Source organism: Anolis carolinensis, chromosome 2 (genome assembly GCF_035594765.1).
Source record: "Anolis carolinensis isolate JA03-04 chromosome 2, rAnoCar3.1.pri, whole genome shotgun sequence".
NCBI lineage: Eukaryota > Metazoa > Chordata > Lepidosauria > Squamata > Dactyloidae > Anolis > Anolis carolinensis.
This window is the reverse complement of record NC_085842.1, coordinates 2,052,863-2,077,354: the sequence shown is the minus strand read 5'-3', so window position 1 is coordinate 2,077,354 and position 24,492 is coordinate 2,052,863. Positions and strand designations below refer to the sequence as shown.

At 47.2% G+C, this 24,492-nt stretch overlaps 2 protein-coding genes across 3 annotated transcripts; both read left to right on the top strand.

The window, feature by feature from the left end:
• The first annotated feature begins 691 nt into the window (after positions 1–691).
• LOC107983943 (zinc finger protein 709) lies at positions 692–10,494 on the top strand. Of its 2 annotated transcripts, XM_062972773.1 has the most exons (3): positions 692–941; positions 3,400–3,522; positions 4,843–10,494. In XM_062972773.1, exon 3 carries the CDS (start codon positions 5,135–5,137, stop codon positions 6,623–6,625), a length of 1,491 nt encoding a protein of 496 aa, XP_062828843.1. In that variant the 5' UTR covers positions 692–941; positions 3,400–3,522; positions 4,843–5,134; the 3' UTR covers positions 6,626–10,494. The 2 variants fall into 2 exon arrangements, with proteins under 2 accessions (XP_062828843.1, XP_062828844.1); XM_062972774.1 differs by lacking the exon at positions 3,400–3,522.
• Positions 10,495–10,865: 371 nt separating this feature from the next.
• Positions 10,866–20,959, top strand: LOC100563642 (zinc finger and SCAN domain-containing protein 2-like). The gene is made up of 3 exons (XM_062972822.1): positions 10,866–12,312; positions 15,752–15,874; positions 19,381–20,959. Exon 3 carries the CDS (start codon positions 19,674–19,676, stop codon positions 20,817–20,819), a length of 1,146 nt encoding a protein of 381 aa, XP_062828892.1. The 5' UTR covers positions 10,866–12,312; positions 15,752–15,874; positions 19,381–19,673; the 3' UTR covers positions 20,820–20,959.
• Positions 20,960–24,492: the final 3,533 nt, after the last annotated feature.

Sequence of the window (24,492 nt, the reverse complement as noted above, 5' to 3'; positions counted from 1 at the left end):
CCAACAGAAGACAGACATGGATATGATGCGTTGTGTTGTCAAAGGCTTTCATGGCTGCAATGACTGCCTTGCACTGAGTTTTCGGGGCCGTATGGCCATGATCCAGAAGCATTGTCTCCTGACGTTTCACCCACATCTATGGCAGGCATCCCTAGGCAAGAGAGGTGTATCTATCTGTGGGAGGTCAGGCAGGATGCAGCCAGGCTTTGAATCTGCAAGGCCATTCAATGCTAGTGAAGGTGGCCAATGGCAACATTCCCATTGGCCTCTACCTGCCAAGGGTTCTTTTTCCCACCCTGGACATTATTCCACAGGGATATATATAAACCACACTGGCCTAGTTTCCAACAGACCTCACCACCTCTGAGGATGCCAGCCATAGATGTGGGCGAAACGTCAGGAGAGAATGCTTCTGGCACATGGGCAGGCAGCTGGAAAACTCACAGGAACGCAATGATGCCATTTGTTTCTGGGATAGTTTCTTAAGCATTGCCCATCAGAGAGTAGTAGCATCCCTCTCTGAGGTTCCCCCCAACCCTGGCTGAGTCCCTGCCCTCCCTTTGGCTTCTCTGGCACCCCCGAGCAGGGCCAGCCCCCCCTCCCCCCCTCCCTCCCTCTACGTGGAGTTCCCCACCAGGCCTGTCCCTGCCAGGGACCCCCAGGCCGAGGGAGGCGGGGAGGGGGCTCTTCGGGAGGAACAGCCTCGTGGGGGTCCTTCCCGCAGTGCTGCTCCTTTAAGGCCAAGCCCCGCCTCTCTTTGGGCGCCTGCCTCCGCCCCCAGGGTGACGTCACGGCAAGGCCAGCCCCGCCCCGATCCCTTGGAAACAGGCAGGCAGAGGGGAGGGGGGCCTCCGCGGGCGGAAGTGAGGGGGCGCTTCCGGTTGGGCCCAGCCGAGGGAGAGGCGCCAACTCTTCGCGTGTTCCTCGGGAGCCTCGCGCGGGTGAGTGGAAGGAGGGGGGGGAGGGGAGGGGAGCCAGGCCAAGGCCTTGTTCCCGGATGGGGAGGAGAGAGAGAGAGAGAGAGACGCACAGACCTCCCGGGGCCTCCTGCGTGGCCTGGTCTCCTCCCGAGGGAAGGAAGGAAGGAAGGAAGGAAGGAAGGAAGGAAGGAAGGAAGGAAGGAAGGAAGGAAGGAAGGAAGGAAGGAAGGAAGGAAGGAAGGAAGGAAGGAAAGGGGCTCTTCTGGGGGAACAGCCTTGTGTTTGTCTCTCTCACAGATACGTACATACAGTAGAGTCTCACTTCTCCAAGCTAAACGGGCTGGCAGAAGCTTGAATAAGTGAATATCTTGGATAATAAGGACGGATTAAGGAAAAGCCTATTAAACATCAAATTAGGTTATGATTTTACAAATTAAGCAGCAAAACATCATGTTAGACAACAAATTTGACAGAAAAAGTAGTTCAATATGCAGTAATGTTATGTTGTAATTACTGTATTTACGAATTTAGCACCAAAATATCACGATATATTGAAAACATTGACTACAAAAATGGCTTGGATTATCCAGAGGCTTGGATAAGCGAGGCTTGGATAAGTGAGACTCTACTATATATGCATACAATATAATGCGGTGCGAGAAATAAATATGGCATATGTGCAATTGACCATTGCAGTGGCCCAGTCTACAGCTTTGGATCATGTGATTTTAATATGACGTGTTTTAATTCTATGTCCTCATATCTAAATGTTGTTTATATCTTATGTTTAATGGTCTTATTGATTTTAATGGATACTTACGTTTCTTTTTTTAGATTTTATGATTTTCTTTTATTGATTTATTATTTAGTTAAAGCATTTATATTGCACCCTTCTCATCACAAAGGGGACTCAGGGCAGAGCACAAGATATATACGGCAAACATTCAATGCTGGGAAATAAATTAACTAAAAATACACAAACACTAAAACCACATTATTTTGACTTTAAATCAATTGTTTAAAACCATTTCAGATCAGCCTTGTTGTCGTCTTACTTTATATGTATGTTAGGCATTGAATTTTTCCCATTATGTTGTAACCCGATTTGAGTCCCGTTCCCCCCCTCCCCCAAATCCCCTGGGTGAGAAAAGCGGTATATAAAAACAGTAAGTAAATAAATAAATAAATACAAACATATAGATACGGTAGGTAGATAGATAGATGTGTGTGTGAGTCAAGGAAAATCAAGGCACTTGGATGGTCACCCGCTATGTTTTGATATGTGCTAGTTTCCTTCAGAAGTGTGCTTTGGGGATGCCAGTTGCACTGGGAGTGTGTTGTTTGTGTCATTGGCACCTTGTGTTGTTTGTGTCATTGGCACCTCCCTTCCTCCCTTCTCCCCTTTCTTCCTTTTCTCCCTCAAGGCTAATATCCCCTTTACTCACCAATTGGCCAGGAAGAACCCTAAATTGGTCTCGCAGCTCTCTACTGTCTGATCAGGGCAATGGAGCATAGAATCCTAGAGTCGGAAGAGACCTCGTGGTCCACCCAGTCCAACCCCATTTTACCGAGAAGCAGGAAAATTGCATTCAAAGTACCCTGACAGATGGCCATCCAGCCTCTGCTTAAAAGCCCCAAAGGAGGAGCCTCTACTATTTGGCAGGTGGCCATATTTCTCTTTGCAGCAGTAAAAGGCCGCAAGTGCTTCATGAATAATCTGTAAGTGCTGAGAGTGTAACAAAGAGCAGCTGGTTATAGGGAGCACACCATGCCCCTATTAAAGCAGCCCCACAGGCTGCCAATGAATTTCCGGACCTGATTCAAAGTGCAGGTTATCACCTATGAAGCCCTTTACGCTTCGGGTCCAGCCTGTCTTCGAGACCGTATCTCTTTATGAACCGGCATGGGCTTCTTTAAGATCGACCGGAGAAGGAGGCCCTGCTCTTGGTCCCACCTCCATCTTAAGTGGGGACGAGAGAGAGGGCCTTCCTTCTCAGTGGTGGCCCCTTGGCTCTGGAGTGCCCTTTTAAGTGAGATCATGCTAGCCCCCCCTCCCCAACCTTCCGCACACATTTAAAGACCTGGCTATTCTGACAAGCCTTTGTTCATGTTTAGACTCTCTTATAATACATATGAGGACCTTTAGACTCTTTTGTTAGCACTTTACTATTCTGAGGTCAAATACTGCTGTTTTATCTACAGCAATAGCTGTATTTTTACTGTTTTTACCGGGGGTACTGTGAATTTATGATGTTGTGTTGACTCTTTATTATCAAGGTTTTTTTTGCACTTGTTGTATTTTGTGTCACACCTTGAGTGTTTTGTGAGCCGCCCCGAGTCCCCCTCAGAGATGGTGGCGGGATATAAATAAAGTTGTTGTTGTTGTTGTTGTTACTATTATTACTACTGATCTGCTGAACTATGGTTGTTGCTGCTCTGCCCTTTTTGACTGCTTTGTCCTTTTTGGAAATGGCTCCAGACTCAGAACCCGGACCCTTCCCCCGGCAGAGAAGGCTGTCCTGCGGAAGGAGGGAGGCTGCAGGGAGGGAGTGGCAGAAGAAGCTTCAGGCTGAAGTGGAAAAGAACCTGCAGGTGCAGAAAGGTGAGGCGGACTTGGGAGTTGAAAAAGCCACCCTCGGCTTATACTTGGGTGCTTTCCTGCCAGGACCCTCACCTCTCCGCACAGCAACCCAGCTCTCCTTCCTCTTCTGCTCTCTTGCGCAGTGCTCACCTTCCTCTCCTCCTCTCTTGACCCAGTGCGCACCTTCCTCTCCTCTCTCAACACAGGGCGCACCTTCCTCTCCTCTCTTGATGCAGTGCGCACCTTCCTCTTCTCTCTCGACGCAGTGCGCACCTTCCTCTCCTCTCTCGACGAAGTGCGCACCTTCATCTCCTCTCTTGGTGAAGTGCGCACCTTCCTTTTCTCCTCTCGACGCAGTGCGCACCTTCCTTTTCTCCTCTCAACGCAGTGCGCACCTTCCTTTTCTCCTCTCAACGCAGTGCGCACCTTCCTCCTCTCTCGATGCAGTGTGCACCTTCCTCTCCTCTCTCGGTGCAGTGTGCACCTTCCTCTCCTCTCTTGACGCAGTGCGCACCTTCCTCCTCTCTCGATGCAGTGCGCACCTTCCTTTCCTCCTCTTGACGCACTACGTACATTCCTCTCCTCTCTTGGTGCAGTGTGTACCTTCCTCTCCTCCTCTCTCAACGCAGTGTGCACCTTCCTTTCCTCCTCTTGATACAGTGCTACATTCCTCTCCTCCTCGGTGCTTGTCTTTTCCACTTTTCCTTATTCCTTTACACACAGCATATCCCCCAAAATGTATACTGAAAATAAGCTATGGTGATTATTGGAAGCAAATTTACATCGAAGGAGGTTAGAATAATGATTTAATCAGAGTTGGGCAGTCTTAAATCTTAAATTCCAGTTGTATGTAAATATTCAAAAACATTTAACCTACTGATGCCTCAATAATATAATTTTATTGCTATCTACCCCACCTTTCTCTACCCTGAAGGGACTCATTGTTAAGATACAACATGAAGATAAAATATTAATTAATTATATCAGTATTCAACAGGCTTTTAAACATTATTACAGTAATTTATATAAGGCTGAACACATATCTCTAGAAGACATTGAGAATAATTTAATTCAGTCTGTTATACCTGCAGCTTTGCTGCATTGCTGGAGTTTAATCGGTAGGGTTGTATTTTATTTTAGGCAGAGAATCTTTGGGCACTGTCCCCTTTGTACCTAAGGAGGGATTGTTCATTGTTGGGCAAGTGTTAAAGTATTTGTCACCAGGCATTGGGCACCGTCCCTCTTCCCCTGGGTTTGTTACAGCACGAGTCTTGTGCTTCATGTTCCATGAGATCTTCTCTGTTCAACTCCTGAAGAGATTTTCCTTTCTTTCTCTGGCAGGTGACTTCTGAACAAGTTCTGCAAAGAACACAGCGTGAGAGCTTTGCCCGAGGAGTGCTCTAAGTCTAAAGTGACTTCAAGATACACAGCAATGACAACAAGAAAAAATAAGTAGTAGAAAAATATATTACAAGCTACAACCCTATGCAGTTAAGAGGAGGAAAGAAGATTGTGATGAAAAAAAAGAGGCTTGGAAAGCGAGCAGAAGGCTACAGCAATACAAAGACTGTGCTGATCGGGAGGTTATATCTGTAAACCCCTGGCATAATATTTGAATTATAAATATAAAAGAATGGCAAGTCCTCTACCTCCCTATCCTAAATCACGCACAGGGGAGAAGTTGCATCAGTGTATGGAATGTGGGAAACAATTTGATTGGAAAAGTTCTCTTGCTAGACATGAACGGACCCACACAGGGGAGAAGCCCTATAAATGCATGGAATGTGGAGGAAGCTTCAGTCAGAGTGGCAGTCTACGTTCCCATCAAAGGACCCACACAGGGGAGAAGACACATAAATGCATGGAATGTGGGAAGAGCTTCAGTCAGAGTTGCAATCTACGTTCCCATCAAAGGACCCACACAGGGGAGAAGCCATATAAATGCATGGAATGTGGAGAAAGCTTCAGTTGGAGTGGCAGTCTACGTTCCCATCAAAGGACCCACACAGGGGAGAAGCCACATAAATGCATAGAATGCGGAAAGAGCTTCAGTCGAAGTGACAGTCTACGTTCTCATCAAAAGACCCACACAGGGGAGAAGCCACATAAATGCGTAGAATGCGGAAAAAGCTTCAGTCACAGAGGTAGTCTACATTACCATCAAAGGACCCACACAGGGGAGAAGCCATACAAATGCATAGAATGCGGAAAGAGCTTCAGTTGGAGTGACAATCTACATTACCATCAAAGGACCCACACAGGGGAGAAGCCATACAAATGCATGGAATGTGGAGAAAGCTTCAGTCACAGTGGCAGTCTACGTTCCCATCAAAGGACCCACACAGGGGAGAAGCCATATAAATGCATGGAATGTGGAGAAAGCTTCAGTCAGAGTGGACATCTACGTTTCCATCAAAGGACCCACACAGGGGAGAAGCCACATAAATGCGTGGAATGCGGAAAGAGCTTCAGTCGCAGTGACAATCTACATTACCATCAAAGGACCCACAAAGGGGAGAAGCCATACAAATGCATAGAATGCGGAAAGAGCTTCAGTCGGAGTGGCAGTCTACGTTTCCATCAAAGGACCCACACAGGGGAGAAGCCACTTAAATGCGTAGAATGCGGAAAGAGCTTCAGTCACAGTTCTCATTTGCGTACCCATCAAAGGACCCACACAGGGGAGAAGCCATATAAATGCATAGAATGCGGAGTAAGCTTCAGTCACAGAGGTAGTCTACGTTACTATCAAAGGACCCACACAGGGGAGAAGCCATACAAATGCATAGAATGCGGAAAGAGCTTCAGTTGGAGTGACAGTCTACGTTCTCATCAAAAGACCCACATAGGGGAGAAGCCACATAAATGCATAGAATGCGGAGTAAGCTTCAGTCACAGAGGCAGTCTACGTTACCATCAAAGGACCCACACAGGGGAGAAGCCATATAAATGCATAGAATGCGGAAAGAGCTTCAGTCACAGTTCTTATTTGCGTACCCATCAATGGAAACACACAGGGGAGAAGCCACATAAATGTATGGAATGTGGAAAGAGCTTTAGAGAAAGTTCAGCATATATTAATCATCACAGAACCCATGCGCCACTAGAGGAGACGGGCCTTTAAGTTTCCAAGCCCTCTTCAAAAGAACATTGGAAGGAAAGAGGAAAGCCACCACCTTGCTCTCTCTCTCTCTCCCATGAACTGCAATTTGACTGCTGCTGACAGGTCTCACTCAGAGGGGGGCTTTTCTCAGCATTGCAGCAAGCTTTGAAGGCGTTCACCTAACCTCCTCCATAAAGAAACCCCTCACAGGCTTCTAGGATGATCTCTGAAGGTTTGCTGAAATGAGCAGAAGCTGAGATCTCTGGATAAAAAGGGTTCTGAAAAAGAATAGCTCTTTGGTAGCAGATTACGTCATATCTTGATACGCTTGTCTCATGTCTTGGCTCTACTGCCCCTCGGTTAGAATTTGGGGCTCCAGCCATGTACTTGTAACCCTTTTCTGGACTTTGTTGTGTCCTGAATCGTTGACTCTAAATTCTGGACTGACTGCCTGGTTTCATTTATGAACTAGGACTTTGTTTGTATCCCCGTCTTTTTGGGTTATCTTTGAGACTCTGAATTCTGTTTGTATTCTTGATTTTTGGTTGTTATTTTATCATCTCTGTCGAATGAACTCTGGGCATGTGACTATTGGACTGTTACCTTGGCTATTGTTTTTTCTTGCTCCTGACCTGGATCTGCCGTTCTTGACATGTCTGCATTAATTGGACTCTTGACCTTGACTTGTGTTCACTGTTACTCCGACTGTGTTGATGCAATTATATTATTTTAGCAGGACTCAAGATTTTAAAGGTAAAGGATTTAAAGTTTAAAGGTAAAGACTCAAGTCTTGAAAGGTATGGTCTTGGCTTACCTTGTGTTCCTCAGACCTTATACCGGGAGAGCCCTGGTACACGAGACCATCAGTCTTGCTTTGTGTGTACTAATCCCTGCTTAGAGTGAACCCATTTCTGTATTTGAGACTGTTTAATCACCACCTTTGGCAAAGGGTCCATTACGATACACTGCATATCTCCCTAACTGTATGGAATGGAAGACAAAGAATGATCACAACAGATGATGCAGATTGATGATGATGATGGTGATGATAATGATAATGATGATACTTTATTTGTAACCCGCCCTATCTCCCCAAGGGGACTCAGGGCGGTTTCCAGGAAGTAACAAAATGGCAAACATTCAATGCCACAATGTCAAAAACAATAGATATGACAATCTCAATATAACCCTATGAACGAAACTAAAAAAAAAAAACCAAATATTGAAACGGAAACTCAATCTCACACATTTACCATGGTAAAATCCTACATGTTTCACATAAGGTAGTTTACGGCTTCCCAGGAGCTGAGGTAGGTGTCCAATATCTGGGAGAGGATATTTATAAAGATGTAGTAGTCCTCCTCCTCTCCATAAGCTAAAGTGCATAAATGGGTTTTTAAAAGCTTTTTGAAGGAGAGGAGAGGGGGCCATTCTTAGTTCTTTAGGGAGGGAGTTCCAGAGACAAGGGGCGATCTCAGAGAAGGCCCCTCTCTTGTCCCCCCACAACCGAGGTTGGGACAGGAGTGGGACCGAGAAGAGGGTCTCTGCAGACCACTGCACCCACGCTGGTTTATTTATGGAGATGCCATTTTTCAAAAACTCTGGACCCAAAATGCTTAGGGCATTATAGGTAATAACCAGCACTTTGTATTAAGCCCAGGAGCGTATGGGCAGACAGTGGTTCGTTCCCTTTATGGTGCTCCAGAAATTAACCTGGTTGCGGATCTCTGAAGAATTGAAGCTTCCGAACTATCTTCAAAGGCAGCCCCATGTAGAGAGCGTGGCAGTGGTCCAGGTTGGATGTAACTGGACTCATTAATCCGTTGAGATGGACAAATTAACTAAATGGATGAAGTATAGAACAGCATTTAGAGGAATAGAGGTAAAAATCGTATAGTGAATGAGATGTTTATAGACTAGTGTTCGTTGTCCGTTAGTTTTGATCTTACTGTACAAGACGTGTGTCCTTGTTCGCTTTATATTTGGTTAAGTAGTACTTCTAAAAATGGACCAAAATGATAATTTGTGTAAAAAAAATTAAATACCTAAATTGTAATTTGCATAAGCATGCTTTGTTTTGTTTCTGTTGTTTTTTGTCTTTGAATAAAAATGGTTTATTCTATGAAGTGTGATACATCAGCTTTAAAAAGCCAACGTGATTCTAGGCTGTACCAATGGGAGGGTGATGTCTAGATCCGGGTCAGTTTTAGTCGACTCTCTTCTACACTTTGGTCAGACCTGCCCTGGAATAACCCTGTGTCCAGATCTGAGCAGCGCAATTCAAGCAAGAGTTTGAGATGCTAGAATGTGTCCAGAGAAGGGCTCCAGGGAATGGCTGAGGGAGATTGATGTGTTCAGTCTGGAGGGGAAAAAAAGGCTGAGGGGACAGGAGAGCCAATATTTGGAAGGTTGTCCCTTTGAGGAGAAAAGGGCAAGTGTTTCCTGCTTCTCTGGAGACAAAATACAAAGCAACTGATTCCCATTGCAGGAAAGAAGCTTCCACCTAAACATTAGGAAGCATTTCTCAATGGTAAGAGCTGTTCAGCCATGGAAGCCTTGTCCCTTCTCAGGAGCCTCCCTTCCCAAGCCCTGGCCTTCCACCTCCTGGGGACTCCATGTCCCAGAATCCCTGACCTTGGACCAAGAGAGCTTGGGCTCCTGGGTGTTGAAGCCCAAGGAATCCCAGAGGAATAGAGTTTGGGAATCCTTGCTCCAGAGAGTGGAGGGAATTGCTCTCTTGGACTACAACTCCCATAAACACTATAAAAAGACCTGGCATGGGGGTTGTAGGACCCTGGGAGTTGTAGTCCAAGACAAATATGTCTCCCAAGTCCTTGCAATTAAAAGCTTTCTTTCTCATGGTGTCGAATGTGTTTGTGTTCATCCATATAGAGAAGGGTTTAGAAAGAAACAAGGAGAATGTGCATTGAGTATCTGCCACGACTTTAATGTTTACTTGTCATTCTGATGGCAGTGGTTGATCAGGTATATATTAATCCAATGTCCACAATGTAATAAAGAATCCTATGTTATTATTAGTCCAAAGTTACTTCTTTGGACTGTATCTCCCATAATCCTTCCCCACAGGAAGACCTAAGGAGGCCAGATAAAGAGAGACCCTGGTTGTTTATAGATTTTGGGAATTTGGGTTGTTTTGGGTCTTAGGCCTCCTGAGGAGAGAGGGCCCAGATGCCCTTCTCATTGGATTCCCACGTCCTCTCTTTTTGAGGTGATTTCAGTAGAGACCACATATAGTGAGTCTATACCTGGTGAGGCTCCACTAAATCAGATCGGCCCGGACAGAGAACAAAGTTATCTGGGTTTGAAAGCAAAGAAGATGACTTTCAATCCACTTGCACAGGTATAAAGTGCTAAACGGTTCCGGCCCAGCTTACTTGTCCGAACGTGTCTCCCGCTATGACCCATCACGGAATCTAAGATCTTCCAGGGAGGCCCTGCTCTCGGTTCACAGGTGCGGCTGGCGGGGATGAGGGACAGGGCCTTTTCAGTGGTGGCCCCCCGCCTATGGAACACCCTCCCAAACAAAATTAGACAGGCTCCCGCCCTCCTGTCTTTCTGAAAGAGAACAAAAACGTGGTTATGGGAGCAGGCATTTGAGCATGAGTAGCAGCAGAATCGCGATATGAATATATGACTCCTTGACAGACCCCCACCTGGACATGAAAAGCACCTTAAATGTATATTTAAATGTACAATGATGCAGGTTTTTAAGGTATATTTTAATTTTTATTGTAATTTTTTAATCTTGGAAGACTTTTAATCTGATGTAAACTGTGTTTCTGATGTATATTGTAAGCCGCTCTGAGTCCCCTGATGGGTGAGAAGGGCGGGGTAGAAATGATGTAATAATAAATCAATCAATATCCAGACCTCCCATGCCTCCCTCCTGATTGGCTGTGGAATGAGCCAGCCAGGATCCGGGCCATGATTGGTGGGGGTTCCCTTCGTGTCACAGTTGGAAGGAGAGGTTCCCCACGGCAGGAAGAACCACGGACGATTTTGGGAGGGTTTAAGAGTCCATTCAGTTGTGAGGAGACCTGTGGAGGGCGCAAAACTGATGAAGGTGATGGTGTGGGAATGCAGATGAGTCCTTGACTGACTTAATGTCTAATTCCAAAGAAGACAAAAGTGCCAGTCCCAGAAGACACAAGGTGATGATGCTACATATCCTGGGGGTCGGGTACCCATTGGAAAGGCTAATTTAGTCATCCTTGCTTGGCCTTGCCTTCCCTGGGAATCCTAAACCTCTGGACATATGTGGCCAGGTAAAGAATGCCAAAGAGCCCTCCTGAAGAAGGGATTGTCTGCCTGTCACTCTCACACAGAAGGGATGACATGTCCAGGCCTGGGAGATGGCTAGAGGGATATTGGACAGGGTTTGATAGGGTTGTATGTCAATAGAGGAGACGGACGGGGACATGTGCCTTCACAGGATATTTGATACAATAGGAATACAGCGTACCCCAAAATATCACTCCATGTGCTTATTAAAGAATTTAGTTGGATCAAGTTTGGGGAGCAGTTGCAAGTTCCCCCCAGGGTTTTGAGCCGCTTCCCAACAGTGTCCCCCGAACCCACCCCAGCACCCCCTTCCTCACCTTCTGAGCCCTCCCAGTCCGGCCAGGCTGCGACGGAAATCTGCTCAGCCACTTGGGATGGAAAGTGGGGTGCCTCTTCTGCCCCAGAGGAAGGAAACACACCTTCTGGCCACGGAGCCTGTGGGTCTGGCACTCGCTGGGCTGTCCCTTGCCCAACAGAAGACAGACATGGATATGATGCGTTGTGTTGTCAAAGGCTTTCATGGCTGCAATGACTGCCTTGCACTGAGTTTTCGGGGCCGTATGGCCATGATCCAGAAGCATTGTCTCCTGACGTTTCACCCACATCTATGGCAGGCATCCCTAGGCAAGAGAGGTGTATCTATCTGTGGGAGGTCAGGCAGGATGCAGCCAGGCTTTGAATCTGCAAGGCCATTCAATGCTAGTGAAGGTGGCCAATGGCAACATTCCCATTGGCCTCTACCTGCCAAGGGTTCTTTTTCCCACCCTGGACATTATTCCACAGGGATATATATAAACCACACTGGCCTAGTTTCCAACAGACCTCACCACCTCTGAGGATGCCAGCCATAGATGTGGGCGAAACGTCAGGAGAGAATGCTTCTGGCACATGGGCAGGCAGCTGGAAAACTCACAGGAACGCAATGATGCCATTTGTTTCTGGGATAGTTTCTTACCCATTGCCCATCAGAGAGTAGTAGCATCCCTCTCTGAGGTTCCCCCCAACCCTGGCTGAGTCCCTGCCCTCCCTTTGGCTTCTCTGGCACCCCCGAGCAGGGCCAGCCCCCCCTCCCTCCCCCCCTCCCTCTCCCTCCCTCTACGTGGAGTTCCCCACCAGGCCTGTCCCTGCCAGGGACCCCCAGGCCGAGGGAGGCGGGGAGGGGGCTCTTCGGGAGGAACAGCCTCGTGGGGGTCCTTCCCGCAGTGCTGCTCCTTTAAGGCCAAGCCCCGCCTCTCTTTGGTTCCAGGGTGACGTCACGGCAAGGCCAGCCCCGCCCCGATCCCTTGGAAACAGGCAGGCAGAGGGGAGGGGGGCCTCCGCGGGCGGAAGTGAGGGGGCGCTTCCGGTTGGGCCCAGCCGAGGGAGAGGCGCCAACTCTTCGCGTGTTCCTCGGGAGCCTCGCGCGGGTGAGTGGAAGGAGGGGGGGGAGGGGAGGGGAGCCAGGCCAAGGCCTTGTTCCCGGATGGGGAGGAGAGAGAGAGAGAGAGAGACGCACAGACCTCCCGGGGCCTCCTGCGTGGCCTGGTCTCCTCCCGAGGGAAGGAAGGAAGGAAGGCAGGCAGGAAGGAAGGCGGGAAGGCGGGCGCCCCTGAGGGAAGAAGGCCCGGGGCCTGAGGGGACTGCACCTCCCCCCGCCCCCTCCGTCCCTCCCTCCCTCGGCCCTCCAGCCTGAGTCTCCCCAACGAGGCACCCAGAGCTCACTTGGCCAAATCTGCAGCCTCACCTTGACACCCAGGAGTTCCAGTTCACCCGTGTTCAGAGAACCTTGAACCCCACCAGTGACGGATCTGGACCAAACCTGGCTCACAGACCCAACCTGGCCAACTGGGAACACTGGTGGATTTAGGGGGTGACCGACCTTTATCTCCGGGAGTTATAGTTCCCCTCTATCCCGTGAGCCCTCTGAACCCCACCAGTGACGGATCTGGACCAAACCTGGCTCACAGACCCAACCTGGCCAAGTGTGCATACAAGCGGAGTTTGGAGGCGATTGCCCTGGAAATCTGGGAGTTGCAGTTCACCCTGAGCAAACTGGACCAAACTTAGGATACTACCTAACTTCCCAAAACAAACAATGCCTCCTTCTAATAACCCGGCCACCACCCCAAGCTAGTAAATATATAAATACTAACATATAAATAGGTAGGTAGATAAATAGATGCGTCTGTTTGTGTGTAAGTGAACATGAGGGCATTTGGATGTGCCTGGTCACACGCTTTGTTTGCAAATGCGTTGTTTCCCTCAAAACTGTACTTTAGGGAGGCCAGCTGCCCTGGGAGTAAGACTTCTCTTCTCCTCTTCCTCCCTTCCTTCCGTCCGTCCGTCCTTTGTGACCTGCTTCCCAATCGGTGCTTCGGGCCCGATGCGCATCGTGTGTCTTATTCCTGTGTGAAACTCACCTATGGAACATTCTCTCTAACATTAACAATTACTCTTTCTAATAATAAGAGCCAGAAGCGACCCCCGGTCCCCCAACACAAAGAGCCACAACATGGGACCCGTGACCCCTTGCAGGGCAGGCTAAGAAAGGCCTTTCCGCTTGGATTGAACCCAGTGCCTTTTATCTTCCTTATTCTGCATCAGGGGAGGGAAGGAAGGAAGGAAGGAAGGAAAGGGGCTCTTCTGGGGGAACAGCCTTGTGTTTGTCTCTCTCACAGATACGTACATACAGTAGAGTCTCACTTCTCCAAGCTAAACGGGCTGGCAGAAGCTTGAATAAGTGAATATCTTGGATAATAAGGACGGATTAAGGAAAAGCCTATTAAACATCAAATTAGGTTATGATTTTACAAATTAAGCACCAAAACATCATGTTAGACAACACATTTGACAGAAAAAGTAGTTCAATATGCAGTAATGTTATGTTGTAATTACTGTATTTACGAATTTAGCACCAAAATATCACGATATATTGAAAACATTGACTACAAAAATGGCTTGGATTATCCAGAGGCTTGGATAAGCGAGGCTTGGATAAGTGAGACTCTACTATATATGCATACAATATAATGCGGTGCGAGAAATAAATATGGCATATGTGCAATTGACCATTGCAGTGGCCCAGTCTACAGCTTTGGATCATGTGATTTTAATATGACGTGTTTTAATTCTATGTCCTCATATCTAAATGTTGTTTATATCTTATGTTTAATGGTCTTATTGATTTTAATGGATACTTACGTTTCTTTTTTTAGATTTTATGATTTTCTTTTATTGATTTATTATTTAGTTAAAGCATTTATATTGCACCCTTCTCATCACAAAGGGGACTCAGGGCAGAGCACGAGATATATACGGGAAACATTCAATGCTGGGACATAAAATAACTAAAAATACACAAACACTAAAACCACATTATTTTGACTTTAAATCAATTGTTTAAAACCATTTCAGATCAGCCTTGTTGTCGTCTTCCTTTATATGTATGTTAGGCATTGAATTTTTCCCATTATGTTGTAACCCGATTTGAGTCCCGTTCCCCCCCTCCCCCAAATCCCCTGGGTGAGAAAAGCGGTATATAAAAACAGTAAGTAAATAAATAAATAAATACAAACATATAGATACGGTAGGTAGATAGATAGATGTGTGTGTGAGTCAAGGAAAATCAAGGCACTTGGATGGTCACCCGCTATGTTTTGATATGTGCTAGTTTCCTTCAGAAGTGTGCTTTGGGGATGCCAGTTGCACTGGGAGTGTGTTGTTTGTGTCATTGGCACCTTGTGTTGTTTGTGTCATTGGCACCTCCCTTCCTCCCTCCCTCCCTTCTCCCCTTTCTTCCTTTTCTCCCTCAAGGCTAATATCCCCTTTACTCACCAATTGCCCAGGAAGAACCCTAAATTGGTCTTGCAGCTCTCTACTGTCTGATCAGGGCAATGGAGCATAGAATCCTAGAGTCGGAAGAGACCTCGTGGTCCACCCAGTCCAACCCCATTTTACCGAGAAGCAGGAAAATTGCATTCAAAGTACCCTGACAGATGGCCATCCAGCCTCTGCTTAAAAGCCCCAAAGGAGGAGCCTCTACTATTTGGCAGGTGGCCATATTTCTCTTTGCAGCAGTAAAAGGCCGCAAGTGCTTCATGAATAATCTGTAAGTGCTGAGAGTGTAACAAAGAGCGGCTGGTTATAGGGAGCACACCATGCCCCTATTAAAGCAGCCCCACAGGCTGCCAATGAATTTCCGGACCTGATTCAAAGTGCAGGTTATCACCTATGAAGCCCTTTACGCTTCGGGTCCAACCTGTCTTCGAGACCGTATCTCTTTATGAACCGGCATGGGCTTTAAGATCGACCGGAGAAGGAGGCCCTGCTCTTGGTCCCACCTCCATCTTAAGTGGGGACGAGAGAGAGGGCCTTCCTTCTCAGTGGTGGCCCCTTGGCTCTGGAGTGCCCTTTCAAGTGAGATCATGCTAGCCCCCCCCCCCCCCAAAACCTTCCGCACACATTTAAAGACCTGGCTATTCTGACAAGCCTTTGTTCATGTTTAGACTCTCTTATAATACATATGAGGACCTTTAGACTCTTTTGTTAGCACTTTACTATTCTGAGGTCAAATACTGCTGTTTTATCTACAGCAATAGCTGTATTTTATTGTTTTTACCGGGGGTACTGTGAATTTATGATGTTGTGTTGACTCTTTATTACCTATGTTTTATTTTGCACTTGTTGTATTTTGTGTCACACCTTGAGTGTTTTGTGAGCCGCCCCGAGTCCCCCTCAGAGATGGTGGCGGGATATAAATAAAGTTGTTGTTGTTGTTGTTACTATTATTACTACTGATCTGCTGAACTATGGTTGTTGCTGCTCTGCCCTTTTTGACTGCTTTGTCCTTTTTGGAAATGGCTCCAGACTCAGAACCCGGACCCTTCCCCCGGCAGAGAAGGCTGTCCTGCGGAAGGAGGGAGGCTGCAGGGTGGGAGTGGCAGAAGAGGCTCCAGGCTGAAGTGGAAAAGAACCTGCAGGTGCAGAAAGGTGAGGCGGACTTGGGAGTTGAAAAAGCCACCCTCGGCTTATACTTGGGTGCTTTCCTGCCAGGACCCTCACCTCTCCGCACAGCAACCCAGCTCTCCTTCCTCTTCTGCTCTCTTGCGCAGTGCTCACCTTCCTCTCCTCCTCTCTTGACCCAGTGCGCACCTTCCTCTCCTCTCTCAACACAGGGCGCACCTTCCTCTCCTCTCTTGATGCAGTGCGCACCTTCCTCTTCTCTCTCGACGCAGTGCGCACCTTCCTCTTCTCTCTCGACGCAGTGCGCACCTTCCTCTCCTCTCTTGGTGAAGTGCGCACCTTCCTCTCCTCTCTTGGTGAAGTGCGCACCTTCCTCTCCTCTCTCGACGAAGTGCGCACCTTCCTCTCCTCTCTTGGTGAAGTGCGCACCTTCCTTTTCTCCTCTCGGCGCAGTGCGCACCTTCCTTTTCTCCTCTCGACGCAGTGCGCACCTTCCTTTTCTCCTCCCAACGCAGTGCGCACCTTCCTTTTCTCCTCTCAACGCAGTGCGCACCTTCCTCCTCTCTCGATGCAGTGCGCACCTTCCTTTTCTCCTCTCAATGCAGTGCGCACCTTCCTCCTCTCTCGATGCAGTGTGCACCTTCCTCTCCTCTCTTGATGCAGTGCGCACCTTCCTCTCCTCTCTCGACGAAGTGCGCACCTTCCTCTCCTCTCTTGGTGAAGTGAGCACCTTCCTTTTCTCCTCTCGACGCAGTGCGCACCTTCCTTTTCTCCTCTCGACGCAGTGCGCACCTTCCTTTTCTCCTCTCAACGCAGTGCGCACCTTCCTTTTCTCCTCTCAACGCAGTGCGCACCTTCCTCCTCTCTCGATGCAGTGCGCACCTTCCTTTTCTCCTCTCAACGCAGTGCGCACCTTCCTCCTCTCTCGATGCAGTGTGCACCTTCCTCTCCTCTCTGAATGCAGTGCGCACCTTCCTCTTCTCTTGACACACTGCGCACCTTCCTCTCCTCTCTTGACGCAGTGCGCACCTTCCTCTCTCGGTGCAGTGTGTACCTTCCTCTCCTCCTTTCTCGACGCAGTGTACACCTTCCTCTCCTCTCTTGACGCAGTGCGCACCTTCCTCTCCTCTCGGTGCAGTGTGTACCTTTCTCTCCTCCTTTCTCGACGCAGTGCGCACCTTCCTCTCCTCTCTTGATGCAGTGCGCACGTTCCTCTCCTCTCTCGACGTAGTGCGCACCTTCCTCTCCTCTCTCGGTGAAGTGTGTACCTTCCTCCTCTATTGGTGCAGTGTGTACCTTCCTCTCCTCTCAATGCAGTGTGAACCTTCCCCTCCTCTCTCGGTGCAGTGTGTACCTTCCTCTCCTCCTTTCTCGATGCAGTGCGCACCTTCCTCTCCTCTCTTGACGCAGTGCGCACCTTCCTCTCCTCTCTCGGTGAAGTGTGTACCTTCCTCCTCTATTGGTGCAGTGTGTACCTTCGTCTCCTCTCAATGCAGTGTGCACCTTCCTCTCCTCTCTCGGTGCAGTGTGTACCTTCCTCTCCTCCTTTCTCGATGCAGTGCACACCTTCCTCTCCTCTCTTAACGCAGTGTGCACCTTCCTCTCCTCTCTCGACGCAGTGCGCACCTTCCTCTCCTCTCTCGGTGAAGTGTGTACCTTCCTCCTCTATTGGTGCAGTGTGTACCTTCCTCTCCTCTCAATGCAGTGTGCACCTTCCTCTCCTCTCTCGGTGCAGTGTGTACCTTCCTCTCCTCCTTTCTCGACGCAGTGCGCACCTTCCTCTCCTCTCTCGGTGAAGTGTGTACCTTCCTCCTCTATTGGTGCAGTGTGTACCTTCCTCTCCTCTCAATGCAGTGTGCACCTTCCTCTCCTCTCTCGGTGCAGTGTGTACCTTCCTCTCCTCCTTTCTCGATGCAGTGCGCACCTTCCTCTCCTCTCTTGACGCAGTGTGCACCTTCCTCTCCTCTCTCGACGCAGTGCGCACCTTCCTCTCCTCTCTCGGTGCAGTGTGTACCTTCCTCTCCTCCTTTCTCGACACAGTGCGCACCTTCCTTTCCTCCTCTTGACGCAGTATGTACATTCCTCTCCTCTCTTGGTGCAGTGTGTACCTTTCTCTCCTCCTTTCTCGACGCAGTGCGCACCTTCCTCTCCTCTCGATGCAGTGCGCACGTTCTCCTCTCTCGACGTAGTGCGCACCTTCCTCTCCTCTCTCGGTGAAGTGTGTACCTTCCTCTCCTCCTTTCTCGATGCAGTGCGCACCTTCCTCTCCTCTCTTGATGCAGTGTGCACCTTCCTCTCCTCTCTCGACGCAGTGCGCACCTTCCTCTCCTCTCTCGGTGCAGTGTGTACCTTCCTCTCCTCCTTTCTCGACACAGTGTGCACCTTCCTCTCCTCTCTTGACGCAGTGCGCACCTTCCTCCTCTCTCGATGCAGTGCGCACCTTCCTTTCCTCCTCTTGACGCAGTACGTACATTCCTCTCCTCTCTTGGTGCTGTGTGTACCTTTCTCTCCTCCTTTCTCGATGCAGTGCGCACCTTCCCCTCCTCTCGATGCAGTGCGCACGTTCCTCTCCTCTCTCGACGTAGTGCGCACCTTCCTCTCCTCTCTCGGTGAAGTGTGTACCTTCCTCTCCTCCTTTCTCGATGCAGTGCGCACCTTCCTCTCCTCTTTCGACACAGTGCGCACCTTCCTCCTCTATCGGTGCAGTGTGCACCTTCCTCTCCTCTCTTGACGCAGTGCGCACCTTCCTCCTCTCTCGATGCAGTGCGCACCTTCCTTTCCTCCTCTTGACGCAGTACGTACATTCCTCTCCTCTCTTGGTGCAGTGTGCACCTTCCTTTCCTCCTCTTGATACAGTGCTACATTCCTCTCCTCCTCGGTGCTTGTCTTTTCCACTTTTCCTTATTCCTTTACACACAGCATATCCCCCAAAATGTATACTGAAAATAAGCTATGGTGATTATTGGAAGCAAATTTACATCGAAGGAGGTTAGAATAATGATTTAATCAGAGTTGGGCAGTCTTAAATCTTAAATTCCAGTTGTATGTAAATATTCAAAAACATTTAACCTACTGATGCCTCAATAATATAATTTTATTGCTATCTACCCCACCTTTCTCTACCCTGAAGGGACTCATTGTTAAGATACAACATGAAGATAAAATATTAATTATATCAGTATTCAACAGGCTTTTAAACATTATTACAGTAATTTATATAAGGCTGAACACATATCTCTAGAAGACATTGAGAATAATTTAATTCAGTCTGTAATACCTGCAGCTTTGCTGCATTGCTGGAGTTTAATCGGTAGGGTTGTATTTTATTTTAGGCAGAGAATCTTTGGGCACTGTCCCCTTTGTACCTAAGGAGGGATTGTTCATTGTTGGGCAAGTGTTAAAGTATTTGTCACCAGGCATTGGGCACCGTCCCTCTTCCCCTGGGTTTGTTACAGCACGAGTCTTGTGCTTCATGTTCCATGAGATCTTCTCTGTTCAACTCCTGAAGAGATTTTCCTTTCTTTCTCTGGCAGGTGACTTCTGAACAAGTTCTGCAAAGAACACAGCGTGAGAGCTTTGCCCGAGGAGTGCTCTAAGTCTAAAGTGACTTCAAGATACACAGCAATGACAACAAGAAAAAATAAGTAGTAGAAAAATATATTACAAGCTACAACCCTATGCAGTTAAGAGGAGGAAAGAAGATTGTGATGAAAAAAAAAGAGGCTTGGAAAGCGAGCAGAAGGCTACAGCAATACAAAGACTGTGCTGATCGGGAGGTTATATCTGTGAACCCCTGGCATAATATTTGAATTATAAATATAAAAGAATGGCAAGTCCTCTACCTCCCTATCCTAAATCACGCACAGGGGAGAAGTTGCATCAGTGTATGGAATGTGGGAAACAATTTGATTGGAAAAGTTCTCTTACTAGACATGAACGGACCCACACAGGGGAGAAGCCCTATAAATGCATGGAATGTGGAGGAAGCTTCAGTCAGAGTGGCAGTCTACGTTCCCATCAAAGGACCCACATAGGGGAGAAGCCATATAACTGCATGGAATGTGGAGAAAGCTTCAGTTGGAGTGGCAGTCTACGTTCCCATCAAAGGACCCACACAGGGGAGAAGCCACATAAATGCATGGAATGTGGAAAGAGCTTCAGTCGGAGTGACAGTCTACGTACCCATCAAAGGACCCACACAGGGGAGAAGCCCTATAAATGCATGGAATGTGGAGGAAGCTTCAGTCAGAGTGGCCGTCTACGTTCCCATCAAAGGACCCACACAGGGGAGAAGCCATATAAATGCATGGAATGTGGAGGAAGCTTCAGTCAGAGTGGCCGTCTACGTTCCCATCAAAGGACCCACACAGGGGAGAAGCCACATAAATGCATAGAATGTGGAGAAAGCTTCAGTCGCAGTGACAATCTACGTTTCCATCAAAGGACCCACACAGGAGAGAAGCCCTATAAATGCATGGAATGTGGAAAGAGCTTCTGTAAGAGAAGCGGTCTATGTTCCCATAAAATGACCCACACGGGGGAGAAGCCCTATAAATGCATAGAATGTGGAGAAAGCTTCCATCAGAGTGACAGTCTACGTTCCCATCAAAGGAAGCACACAGGGGAGAAGCCACATAAATGCATGGAATGTGGAAAAAGTTTCAGTCAGATTGGCAATCTGCGTTCACATCAAAGGACCCACACAGGGGAGAAGCCACATAAATGCATGGAATGTGGACAAAGCTTCAGTCAGAGTGGACATCTACGTTCCCATGAAAGGACCCACACAGGGGAGAAGCCATATAAATGCATGGAATGTGGAGAAAGCTTCCGTCGGAGTGACAGTCTACGTTCCCATCAAAGGAAGCACACAGGAGAGAAGCCATATGAATGCATGGAATGTGGAAAGAGCTTCTGTTGGAGTGGCAGTCTACATTCCCATCAAAAGACTCACATGGGAGATGCCATATAAATGCATGGAATGTGGAGAAGGCTTCAGTCAGAGTGACCATCTGCATTTCCATCAAAGGACCCACACAAGGGAGAAGCCATATAAATGTACCGAATGTGAAAAGAGCTTTAGAAAAAGTTCAGCATACAGTAGACATCACAGAACTCATGTTCCTCTAGAGGAGACGGGCCTTTGAGTTTCCGAGCTCTCTCTAAAAAAGCATTGCAAGGAAAGAGGAAGGCCAGCACCTTGCTCTCTCTCCACCAGAACTGCAGTTTGTGTGGCCTTGGTTGACGACTACTGGGAGCAGGTGTCACTCAGAGGGGCTCTTTTCTCCGGATTGCAGCAAGCTTGGAAGGGGTTCACCTAACCTCCTCCCCAAGGAGACCCATCGCAGGCTTCTAGGATGATCTGTGAAGGTTTGCTGAAATGAGCAGCAGCTGAGATCTCGGGATAAAAGGTTCTGAAAAAGAATAGCTCTTTGGTTGCAGATAACGTCATATCTTCATACTCCTGTCTCATGTCTCGGCTCTGCTTCATTCAACGGCATTGAATGTTTGCTGTGCATGTGTATTGTGTGGACTGTGATCCGCCCTGAGCCCCTTTGGAGAGATAGAGCGGAATATGAATAAAGTGTTGTTATTATTATTATTATTTTGGGCTCTAGCTCTGTACCTGTAACCCTTTTCTGGACTTTGTTGTATACTGAATATTTGACTCTAAATTCTGGACTGACGTTCTGGTTTCGTTTATGGACTGGACTTTGTTTGTATCCCTGACTTGCTGGCTTGATTTTGGGACTCTAAATTCGGTTTGTACTCTTGATATTTGATGAACTCTGCGTAATGAACTCTTGGCATATGACCATTGGTCTGTAACCTTGGGTCTTGTTTATTTTTGCTCCTGACCTGGATCTACAGTACTCGACGTGTCTGCATTAACTGGACTCTTGACCTGCACTTGTGTTCATTGTTCCTTCGACTGTGTGGCTCCAATTGCATTATTTTTAGCCCAGTGGTTTCCAACTAGGGATCACTTGACCAGGGACCACTCTCCAAAATTAATACCAAAAGGGTTACAACTCAGTTTTTGGTCAACTTTAGATTCGGTTTGGTTATTTGGGGTGCTGATTCAGAAAATGGCATTGGATAGACCACATCAGCTCTAGTTCCTGATACAGAACACATGCCACCCAGTAGTCGCCATCTGCTCGCCCACAGAAAACCATATTCAATAAACCTCGGCACTATAAGAGGGTTTTGCGAGACTACTCGCTCTCATCGCAATGGTGTAGTAATGGTGAGGCCATGGACCCTATTTAAGCTCTTCCGGACCATTGGTGGCCCACGGACCACAGGTTGGCAACCACTGTTTTAGCCGGACCAAAGACTTCAGTCTTCCTGTAAGTTAATATGGTCTTGGCTTATCTTTGTTTAATAAACCTCAGAGTTTATACTAGGAGAGCCCTGGAACACGAGACCATCACTCTTCATGTGCATTTATCGTTGCTTACAGTGAATCATTTTTGGTATTTGGGACTGTTTAATCCCCACCTTTGGCAAAGGGTCCATTAGGATACACAACATATCTCCCTAACAGCAGGGAATGGAAGGCAAAGAATGATGACAACGACTGATGTACATTCATGAATCAGTTCAGATGGACACATTAACTAAATTGATGAAGTATAGAGTACAGAACAGTATTGAAAGGAGATAAACAGATAATCATATAGTGAGTGAGAGGTTTCTAGACTGGTTTGGGGTCCATTAATTTTGTTCTTATTGTGCAAGGTGTGTATCCTTGTTCCCTTTATATTTGTTAAGTAGTCATTAAAAAAAAGGTACCAAAGTTATAATTTGTGTAAAAAAATAAAATGCCAAAATTGTAATTTGTGTAAACAGGCTTTGATTTGTTTTTGTTATTCTGTGTTTGAATAAAATGTTTTTTTTAAATAAAATGTGATAGAGCAGCTTTAAAAAGCCAATGTGATTCTAGGCTGTACCAATGGGAGCATGATGTCTAGATCCGGGTAAGTTTTAGTTGACTCTGTGTCCAGTTCTGAGCAGCTCAATTCAAGCAAGAGTTTGGGATGCTAGAATGTGTCCAGAGAAGGACTCTAGGGAATGGCTGAGGGAGATGAGTGTGTTTAGTTTGGAGGGGAAAAAGGCCGACGGGACAAGAGAGTCGATAATTGGAAGCATGTCCCATTGAGGAGAAAAGGGCAAGGAATAGCAAACACAGAGCTACAGCTGAGTGTATTGTTCTTTTCAAACAATTAAACATTCATCTTCTAAGTCTAAACGTTAGCAAGGTCATTGAAAAGTAGAGTCCAGCAGTCTCGAAAGTTTAGGACTCCCATGCTTAGGCTTCAGGACTAGTATTCAGGACTAAAGTTGGTTGTGGAACGCCCTCCCAAATGATGCCAGGGAGGCTCCCTCTCCTATCTTTCCGCAGGAAAGTTAAGACCTGGTTGTGGGACCAGGCTTTCAAGCAAGAGCAGCAGCATCAGTCACTACCACACCTTTTAGAACTCAATGACAGACCCAGTTTTTAGACTCCAAATGTGCCAGTTGTATATTTATATGAATACTAGCTGTGCCCGGCCACGCGTTGCTGTGGTGAAGTCTGGTCGTCTGGGAAATAAAGTATTGAGGAATTGGTGGTAGTTAAGGTCAAGGGTCAAGGTTTTCTCCTGACGTTAAGTCCAGTCGTGTCTGACTCTGGGGGTTGGTGCTCATCTCCATTTCTAAGCCAAAGAGCCGGCGTTGTCCGTAGACTCTTCCAAGGTCATGTGGGCGGCATGACTTCATGGAGCTCCGTTACCTTCCCGCCGGAGCAGTACCTATTCAACTACTCTCATTTGCGGGTTTTCGAACTTTAGGGTTGGCAGAAGCTGGGGCTAACAGTGGGGGCTCTCTCCGCTCCCCCAATTCAAACCTGTGGCCTTTCGGTCCAGAAGTTCAGCAGCTCAGCGCTTTAACACGCTGCGCCATCAGGGGATATTATTTCCTAAAGGTTGTGAATATACAATATTTTGGATTTTTTTTTGTCTGTTGGAGGCAAGTCTAATTGCTGCAATTAGGGAAAATGATTAGCATGTAATGGCCTTGCAGCTTTAAAGCCTGGCTGTTTCCTCCCTGAGTGAATTTTTTGTTGGGAGGTGTTAGCTGGCCCTGATTGTTTCCTTTCTGGAATTCCCTTGTTTTCAGAGTGTTCTTCTTTATTTAGTGTTCTGATTTTAGAGATTGTATTGTTCTGTTCTATTATACCACTGTAATTTTTATATACTCAGATTTAATGTTTTTGAATAGTTGGAGCCAGATTGTATTCATTTTCACAGTTCACAGCAACACAATAATAATAATAATAATAATAATAATAGTAATAATAATGACTTTGGTAATACGCACTGCTTCACTCCCTTCTCAGCTTCTTTTCTGGAAGAATCGTATCTTGGGAGATGTTAGCTGGCCCTGATTGTTTCCTTTGTGGAATTTCCAATTTCCCTGCTTTCAGAGTGTTGTTCTTTATTTACTGTCCTGGTTTTAGAGATTACATTGTTCTGTATTATTCTATCACAGTAATTATTTCATATTACAGTAGAATCTCGCTTATCCAACATTCGCTTATCCAGTGTTCTGGATTATCCAACGCAGTCTGCCTTTTAGTAGTCAGTGTTTTAAATTCATTG

Bases quoted from the DNA above. Each gene is read 5' to 3' on its own strand.
- LOC107983943 (XM_062972774.1), top strand. From the start codon at position 5,135: ATGGCAAGTCCTCTACCTCCCTATCCTAAATCACGCACAGGGGAGAAG.
- LOC100563642 (XM_062972822.1), top strand. From the start codon at position 19,674: ATGGCAAGTCCTCTACCTCCCTATCCTAAATCACGCACAGGGGAGAAG.